The 9,437-nt window shown below is 35.0% G+C and overlaps 1 protein-coding gene across 1 annotated transcript in view; it reads right to left on the bottom strand.

Moving 5' to 3' along the window:
• The window catches only part of LOC108691662, a 16,040-nt gene extending 10,273 nt beyond the window's left edge, over positions 1-5,767 (bottom strand). The window contains exon 1 of the mRNA XM_018199523.1: positions 5,656-5,767. Within this exon, the coding sequence (XP_018055012.1) occupies positions 5,656-5,661 (6 nt within the window). The 5' untranslated portion in view covers positions 5,662-5,767. The remainder of the gene's footprint in view (positions 1-5,655) is intronic.
• Positions 5,768-9,437: the final 3,670 nt, after the last annotated feature.

Genomic DNA, 9,437 nt, shown 5'->3' on the forward strand with positions numbered 1-9,437 from the left:
ATAATTATCATTAAGTCGTTTTCTCTCTCTCTCTCTCTCTCTCTCTCTCTCTCTCTCTCTCTTTCTCTTTCTTTCTCTTTCTAGGACAACTGTATATTCCTTTTTATATACAGAACTATAAATATAATTATAAATATAAATTATTATTTAACATTTAGCAGTAATAACAATAAAAATATTTTCAAGCAGTTGTAATCATAAATGGCAAAAATTTTTCTTCAATATATCAAAATCAGTAACATCAAGTATATTTTTTGTAGGTATATTCATGATTAGATTTATATGAACGAAGCGAATTCTTTACATCGTATTCTTAGAAGAAGGAAAAGGTTTTTTGTTTTTAAAATAAATTATTGTTTTTAAATAAATCGATGTTATCAAAAGATGCATCTATGGACGAGAATATAGATTTCTCCGATAATATTGTGCGACTTTTGAAGAATATCAGATTCTTTATTTTTTCGAAATTCGAGCTTTTATCTGTATGATTATATTTAGTTAACATAATTCTTTTATTGATACAACCTGGATGAAACTTGGATCTCGAATAACATCATTGTGCAAACGGAAAAAACAGAAATATATGTTTTTTAAATCACGAACCATGAAAATAGTTTCAACTGCTGAACGATACCGATCCGATTTCATTGTCCAATTTAACGTGAACGAATATATTTTTACATTGTTATGAATTGAAAAGTCTGCATTATCATTATGCCACGTCTGCATTATTAGCCAAAATAAAATGTAAAGCGCAATCTGAAGTATCATTTTCATAATTTCTCAATGAGTTATTATTCCTACCCTTACTCGTGCCTCACCTTCGGCCTTTTCGCGCCGGAGCATATTCGTCGCAAGGGTTTTCTCTCCGTCGATCGAGCGATCTTGATTTTTATTAAACCTACGACGACGTGTTATGTGCGGACAACGATGGATAATAATACACGGTTTAAAGTTCAAAATGTCTCGCACGTCTCGCCGCGCGAGAATCGCATTCACGCAGGCTGGCGCACGTCCATCTACAGGGCGCAATCGGGGGATAAACGGCTCGCTGATTTCCGGTACGGCGAGCTTGCAAAGGTCGCTTCGGTGTACAAAAAAGCGTCGAGAAAAAGGCGACAGGCCGCAGAAGCAACGCGAAACGAATCAATAAAACTCAAACGCGAGGAAATGTGGATGCTGAAAAAACGCGTAGCGTATTCCGAAATCTGAATCTGCTTCTCCCTTTTTTTAATTCTATATATAATCGTTTTCTGCAAAATATTTTTACTTTTTTAAAAGAATAGTAAAAGAGAAGATATATTATGGTCCCTCCATTTATATTTTATACAATAACTTTATTAATAATCGAGATTTAAAATTAAAGCTTAACGAGTATATTAATTAAAGTTCAATCGATTCTAGCCTCAAAGTTATGAAATATTTATTACTTAAGACATTATCAATTTTTTTTCAACGTAATTTAAATATTATTATTATTATATTAGTAATGTATTGTCTCATTCTCAGTCAATCATGTCTTATTCTTAGTATAATTATTATATTAGTAATGTATTGTCTCATTGTTAGTCAATTATTACATAAAATTATTCTGGTAAGTTTATATATAAGTAGTTTTATATATGTAAGCAGTTTATATATAAATAGTTTACTGGTGGCTAGTGCCTTACCATTTGTGTATTCACATGCTTTCGCATTCAATGTAATTTCATGAGTACACATTAAATTAAATTAAATTAAATTAAATTAAATTAGATTAAATTAAATTAAATTAAATTATTTATAAAAATGTGACGATACTGCGTGATATTAAAAAGCAGGATGATAATGTCAACCCCTAATAAAAATAAATTTAAAAATTTATTTTGCTTAAGAGAACACACATAATATTGGTTACAGTATCCATAAATAATAAAACCAATGAAAATAATCAATGAAAATTCATTATCTAATAACGGAGATATTAAAAATAAGGACCATTATACAAGGATCATATAATTCCATCATCTCCTTTATATTTTTTCAATTATGCCATAAAAGGATTCAAATTCTTTGAGGATAAAATCAAGGATTGACTAAAGAAGAATACAAAACAGATCGATAATGTGCGAGCAGGAAGTGTGTGATGATACGACGAAGGGTCGTACTTGAAATATATATCGAGAAATAGAAACACGAAACTCATAGTGATTGCTCCATGAGCATGACAGGCAAGAAAGAAAAAAAAATAGTCGCAAATGGAATGAAAATATTGAAAGCGTGTCATATGTCCATCCGATGTCTTTGCATTTTCTTGTCTTTTCTATTCCACGTCCATTATCTACTTAATGTTTGCACTGACAAGCAAAACCCATTACACTTTTTTTTTTACAGTTTTGCGAAATGATTTCGAATCACACTAAAAGTCATAGAGAGGGAAATGCACGATGTTTCAATCAATAAAGTAAAGATTGTTTTTAAAATACGAACCCGTTTCTACCGTAATAAAAAGTTGGCTCGTCGCAAATGCGATTTCTTTTCGTTTAGTAAAGGTCATCTGCCAAGCAATAAAAAGAATTAACTCGATTAACTCAGTTAACTCAGAAAAAATATCACGTTTGTTTTATCTTATTTTTTTTGGAGAGAGACTCCCAGAATGTGCGTCGCATCGCTACAATCGTGATCGATTCAGGCTGCAAGAAACACAGCACAAATAATCGAATGTTACTTTGCATCCGTCACACTTAAACGCAATTTGCGTGCCAGATGTGTAAACGCTTTTCCATTATCTTTTTTCTTACGAAACTTCCGCCAAATGGAACCTGCGAACTTGGCGGCAGTCCAAATTGACCAGTGGAAAAACGCGAAAGAGTGTGAAAGATCGTATGCGCGAGAAACAACTACGAGAGTATGTCTCTCGGAAAGTCTCTTTCTTTCATTTTTGACTTCAATTAATTCAAAATTGACGAGGAGTCGAAAGGTCTGCAATTGAGAGTATATGTTGTGGATCCGGGGGAATAAGCGTAGTTCGCTTGAGATTTGATGAATTTTTACGTTCAAACAAATCTTGCAAACAGAAGTTACCAAACTTCAAGAGTCACTTCTCGAGTCAAACAATTTGCAGAAAGTTAAAGTAAATTATGTCGCGTCTCTTGTGTCGAGAAACTCCGCTGCACAAATCTCATAATGAATTTTTCCCGATTCTATTTAATCTAACAGCCATGAAACAACGCAAGAATAAAAATATCGTGCACCATGCTATGGGCGAATCACACGATTCTGCCAAAATCAACAAGCCGTATAAAATTATAAAATATAATTTTAAAATATAACAAACTTATCGAGCTAAAATAAATTATATTTATTTTTTTTAATATTTTTAAAATATTTATGTTGAAGTCGAAGATTTAACTCTATTGTGGTAATTATTAATTATTAATTAGGCAGGATCAATCTGTCAGAAATTCGTGAGATTGCGAGACGATAAGTTTACTCTGTTTGAAAATGTCGCCATCCGAAACTTTCATTCCTCCATATTTTATGACTTTCGCCATATTTTATGACTCCTACATTTTATGACTCCCATGATTTATGATACTCTTGCAAAAATATCGTGTCCCTCGTGTGTGTGTGTGTGTGTGCGTGCGTACGTGCGTGTGTGTGTGCGTGCGTACGTGTGTGCGTGTGTGCGTGTGTGCGTGCGTGCGTGCGTGCGTGCGTGCGTGCGTGCGTGCGTGTGTGTGTGTGTGTGTGTGTGTGTGTGTGTGTGTGTGTATATATGTGTCAATTTTTGTGGATAGGTTAAATAGCGATCTCATACTTTGCCTTGCCTATTCAATCGAACGTTCTACATGGAGAGGAAGCTAATACAATTTTAATGTAATATACTCCTTTGTGAGATTCCGCCTAAGGAAAGGTTCGAAAGGTCATTAGAAATGAATTACAAGGATAGCTAATCGATTGAAAACACAAAAGGGTGACTGTTAATAATACCGGAATACCGATTCATTTAACTGTATAAAAAGACATATGCTTGTTCGTGACCATGACTTTAAGATCTCGTCTTCTTGCTTGGCCTTGGCACGCGTTGGTGGTCGATGAGGGCAAGAAAAAAAGCACGGAGATCGTTTTCCTGGCATGCTGCCTATCTTGACTGAATGAAAAGACTTTTGTTCGGAATCATTAAACTTTTTGATGTTTTTCACACACATTATCACATATGAAAAAACAGTCTCGAGAAACAAACTGGACTCATAATCTCACGATTTCTGACATTGAGCTTGTCTAGCTATTTAATTATCATAGTGGAGTTAAATCTCCAACTTCAACATAGATATTTTATGAAATATTAGACATAATAAATATAATTTATTTTAGTCTCATAATTTCGCCATATTTTATAATTTTACATAGCCTGTTGATTACGAAATTTTAAAAATGGGAGAATGAAAAAACTCGATAAAAACTGTTAAGTAGTATAAAAGTAATAAAAAGGTATGTCAAAAGAAGAGTTTCTCAACAAATACAAAATATAAAACCGTCTACCATGTATTTGTTACATTAACCTTTCGAATTCCTTTAGTTAGAATGCAGAATGCTGCTTGTAAAAAAAAAGAATGCTACTGAATTCAACAAGTTTTCGTAGCAGTCACATTTCAGTATAATCTAATTCAATGTTGTAAAATTCATTTCAGAAACGTATAGAAGTGATAAAGGGACAGAATTTAGAGATAAGTTCATTTTGCAAAACGCACAGTTATTATAAAAATTGCAAAAAATTATATAATTATATACAAAATTATATACAAAAATTATATACAAAGCAATGGATTTGCAAAAAATATACAAATATGTAAAAAAATATTTAAATATATTCCGTTTAGTTTAGCAATAAGATTATTGGTTCGTTTCCTGTAATACCAAATGTTTGCATTGAAATAACTACGGTTTACCGATTGCTTAGGACATTCTCCCCGACCCACCTGTATGCTTCTTACATAGACTTTCGATAAGGAACACGACGTATTCTCCAATAAGAACCGATTGACATTTTAATTTCGGTTTAAGGACCATTTCTATGTCAATGTAGATTAACTCTCTTCAACTCTCGGTTTAATTTATTTCCTATTTTTCTTTAATTATTAAAATTTAAAGAAAATAAAAAATAAGTAAAACCGAGTTAAATTCAAATAAAACACAGACTCGTAATTAAGTCAAAATGATATCATAAGACATCATCATGGCATCATTTCATACTTAAATGATAAATTTATAAATAACAAATAAAATCATGATAATGTCGTTATGATATTATTCCGGTTTCTATGTGGAAAGTTAATCTAAACTGATAGAAATGGGCATAAATAACGCTAAGAGCAATTTATATACCGACCAATTCTACAGAATATTACGTGACAACATCACGAAGTAATTTTAAATATCGATCACACAAAGAATTAGATCACTTCTTTCAATAACGTTTAATAACCAGTTTGATCGAATTCATTTACATTTATATATTCATTTACATTTCTATCTTCAAAAATCATTTTCCGTAAATCATAATCGTCAAAATGAAATCGAGAGAAGGGATCAATGAACGCTTGCGAGAGTTTGGGTATCCACTTGGAGGAACGGGGCGCGCGACGCGTCGGCCGTCAGCAGGGAGGATCCTACCTGCATGCTCCTGATCGCATGCCAGAAAATCCCGGCACGATCTTCCGAGGCGTCCGTTTACGTGGTCCAGGATTATGACGAGTACTTTGTTAGCACGCTCGATCTCCTCGGGGTTCGAAGTGCGACTGGATCCGGCCGCGCGTGCGGCACCGTGTGCTTCGCCCCGCGGGGATTGCCAGTGGTCCGGCGGCCACAGTACGGGAAGGGGTAGAAAACCAGGCGGCGGAAAACGGACGGACGAGAGGGGGTTGTTTTTGCTCTGCCGGTCGAGGGTAAGAGTAGTGGTAGGCCGACGCTTATCGGACGCACGGGCTGATGAACCGACATCGATAGATGGAAAAGCTCGGACATGGCGCTTGAGGCTAAGTTAAATTTTTCATGAACGTCCCTCTTAAGGAGTGAAAGAAAAAAGCTCTTTACCTCTGTTTTGCTTGTTTATTATTTCACTGAATGCATAACTGTCGCGTTGAGTAAATTTTATTTTCTAATAAATTTTCTCCTGCGCGACAAATATGAGCGTTACGCGTGATCACAAATAAATTTTGCACTTTGCATTTGCTACATTCTTTCGTTCTTTCAAATTATTCATGCACATGCAGAGATTTTAATTAAATTGCTGAGATTCGAGTTAATTTCCCTTCAACTACATAAGACTTTTTACGCTACTGCTATTAACTTTTTAATTATCTTAATAATTATATTAAAATAAAAAAAAAATCATTAAGAAAAAAAAATAATGTCAAGATAATGTCGAGATAATAGTTCTAATTAACGTATATTCATTATTAAAAGTCTAAAACCAGAAATCATTTTAATATATATCGAAATATGAGTTTAATAGAATCTAATGGGTTTAGTTTTATTTTTTGTTGGCGAATCGAACAATGTTATTGGTTGCTCTCTCAGCCACTGCAATTGATTGTTAATCCACAGCATCTGCTGCGTTCCAATTACGTTTTGCTAATTAAACTAATTGCAACTTTCATAACAGATGGAAATACGAATAATTCATTAATTGTTGTAATTTTAGTATATCCATTCTGAATTAAATATTTATCTAGATTTCAGTAATAGTATAAATATATTTTAAATACACATACAATAATAATAATAACAATTCAAAATTTGATCATTATTGTCAAGAAGTAATTATTTTATCTGTGATTCAAGTTTTAAGAAACGTATGGATCGAATCATACAGCAAAAAAAATAATGCTAAAATCGGAAAAAAATAGGATTAAATCATATTTAATAAAAATTCAAATAAAATGCGAAAAAAACGATATATCTTGAATCGTGAGATACTCCAAGCTCAGGACAAAAATACAAAGTTGTCAAAAACTTATTTTTTATAAATTATTTTAAGAATAAAAGAAGAGTTTCTATCTTTTATTGAAGGCAAGTATACATTTTTATAAATAAAAATATAGGCAAAATCAAATAAATAAATAATAACTATGAAACAGTGAGAGTGCAAAAGAGTGTTATTAATACGTCAAGAATTGGAAGATTGACTCGAAGAAATTGTCAAGGTTGACATTTGGAGGACACAACGACATATCAAAGACCTTCAAAATTTGGGACACAATTTTAAAAATATCTCTTTCCGGTACAAGGGAGCTTCCTGATAAATCAAGAGAGAGAGAGAGAGAGAGAGAGAGAGAGAGAGAGAGAGAGAGAAAGAGAGAGAAGAAGTAACTATGAAAGCCTGTAAATATTGTTCTAGTCGCTTCTCGATATCTTGTTCGCTGACAACGCGTTAATATGAAAATGAAAAGCATTCAGAATCGAAAAACGTGTAGGACAAAATACGAAAGAGCTAATGAAACACAGGTTGTCGGGATAGACAGACGTAATTTATTATGTCACGGAAAAAGTCCGAGAGAGCCGATAAAGCGTGTTAGATAAAGGTATAGAATAATGCATGCCTCTGTAGAGGTATATTCGCCATTAGCATTGTTGAGAATACGAATAGGAATGGAGAAATTGGTATGTAGGAAGAACGTGATTGCGTTATTCCGAGAAAAAAAAATAGAAAATCATGAGAACGCGGGAGGATTGTGGGAGGACAATGAATTTTGAAAAGAGGGGATTCATCGCGATGAGCCAAGAGCAACAAATGATTTCGCAGACTGGAATCGTTCGGAGAGATGAGGATGCACCGAGATGAGGATGAAGAGAAAAAACATGGAAAAAGAATTAGAAAAAGAAGAAAACACACGTGGTGATGGATGAGGATAAGGGTGCGACAATGAAATCTTTTATGTCTTCTAACTATCCTGTCTATCTCTTATACATTGCGATACGATGAAAAGGTTTTGTTCCCACTGGATCCCTCGGGAGATCCGAAGGATCCCCCGTAGTGTCGGCAATACGTCATGCGCACACGATCAAGTGCTCGCCGTCGGCGCCTCTGATTTCCCAGTCCATCGACTTCAATAACCGAGTGCATCCCCGAGGTCGCTAGACTATCGCGATGCAAGAGATATCGGATCAGATGCATCGTTGGTCACAGGTGGAGCGAAATAAATCGAAGAGAGTTGAAAGGAAGGTGACTGAGGTAAGACGAGGACGGAACGCGGTCACGTGAGGAAGGGGACGAGGAGGACGCGACGCCGGCGCGGCAGGAACCCCGTAGGTCAAGGTCATCCACCACTGGCCGTACGCAGGCGGCAGGGATGAGCCATGAGCACTAGCCGTACGTTACGGCCCTGGGAAGTCCCGCTTCTATCGCCACCGTCGGCTCGTGTGCAGGATGGACGATCTTCCGGCTCTCCTCCCCGCTGAAATCGATATACCTACACCTATTCTCAACAGCTCGACCGATCTGTGTGTGCAGGCAAACAGGGCTGCGGGTTCCCTGATGCGCCACGCAATGCTACTGCAACGCAATTTCGCGCTGCACGTGGGACGCGCGTGACTTATAACGATAAACAGAGTTTGATGCCGTTAAAGGAACCGTCGCTATCGCATTTCTCGACACTTGGCATTTTCACGCATAAGCGCTAAAAAAAGGTCACTTTTTTTGGTGGGATTGCATATCATCTCTAAATTACTTCGACGTGCGGGCGATTAATGGCGTATCATATTACGTGATCAATGTGCTGTAAGTCCTCCGAGACCAATCCATATCCGGTAAATTAAGTATCGGCGAGGACGCGCGTAGCCCATTTAGTTTGAAGAAAAATCGACAGTCAAGGTCTCGTGTGATCGGAAGGGATGAATGTCTCCAGGGTATAGTGCTTGAGAAATTATGCATCGCTGAGACGTTCTATCGATCATCGATAGATAAATATGACGCTTTCAATTGATTATATACAATTCTTTATCTTCGAAGACGATGTAAGCCTTTCGAATCTTCTTAACAACTTCATCCGCATCGATTTTATTATCTCTTGGAGTATAAAACATTATCATTTTTACAACAAAAAAGTCTTTTTAAACAAAAATCATATTAAAATAAAAATACTTTTGTGACTCTAAGAATCAAATATAAATAAGTTGCCTAAATGAATCTTTGCGATTGTTAAAATGTGTAATAAATAATATATATATTTATAAGATCGTAAAACATCATTCGCAAACACGTTTCTTCAATGCAAAAGTCAAACTACAAGTCAAATATAAAAAAATATATTACAATTCAATCTTTATTTCCTTACTCAAGATTAAAGATATATCATATCCGAGAAATATCCAATATCCTTTCTTGGCCCTTTTTTTTACTATCCTATTAAATAGCTGGATATCATAGTTGGATAGTATCGGTATATATATATATA

This window comes from Atta colombica, unplaced genomic scaffold, assembly GCF_001594045.1.
Source record: "Atta colombica isolate Treedump-2 unplaced genomic scaffold, Acol1.0 scaffold49, whole genome shotgun sequence".
In the NCBI taxonomy this organism is placed as follows: Eukaryota; Metazoa; Arthropoda; class Insecta; order Hymenoptera; family Formicidae; genus Atta; species Atta colombica.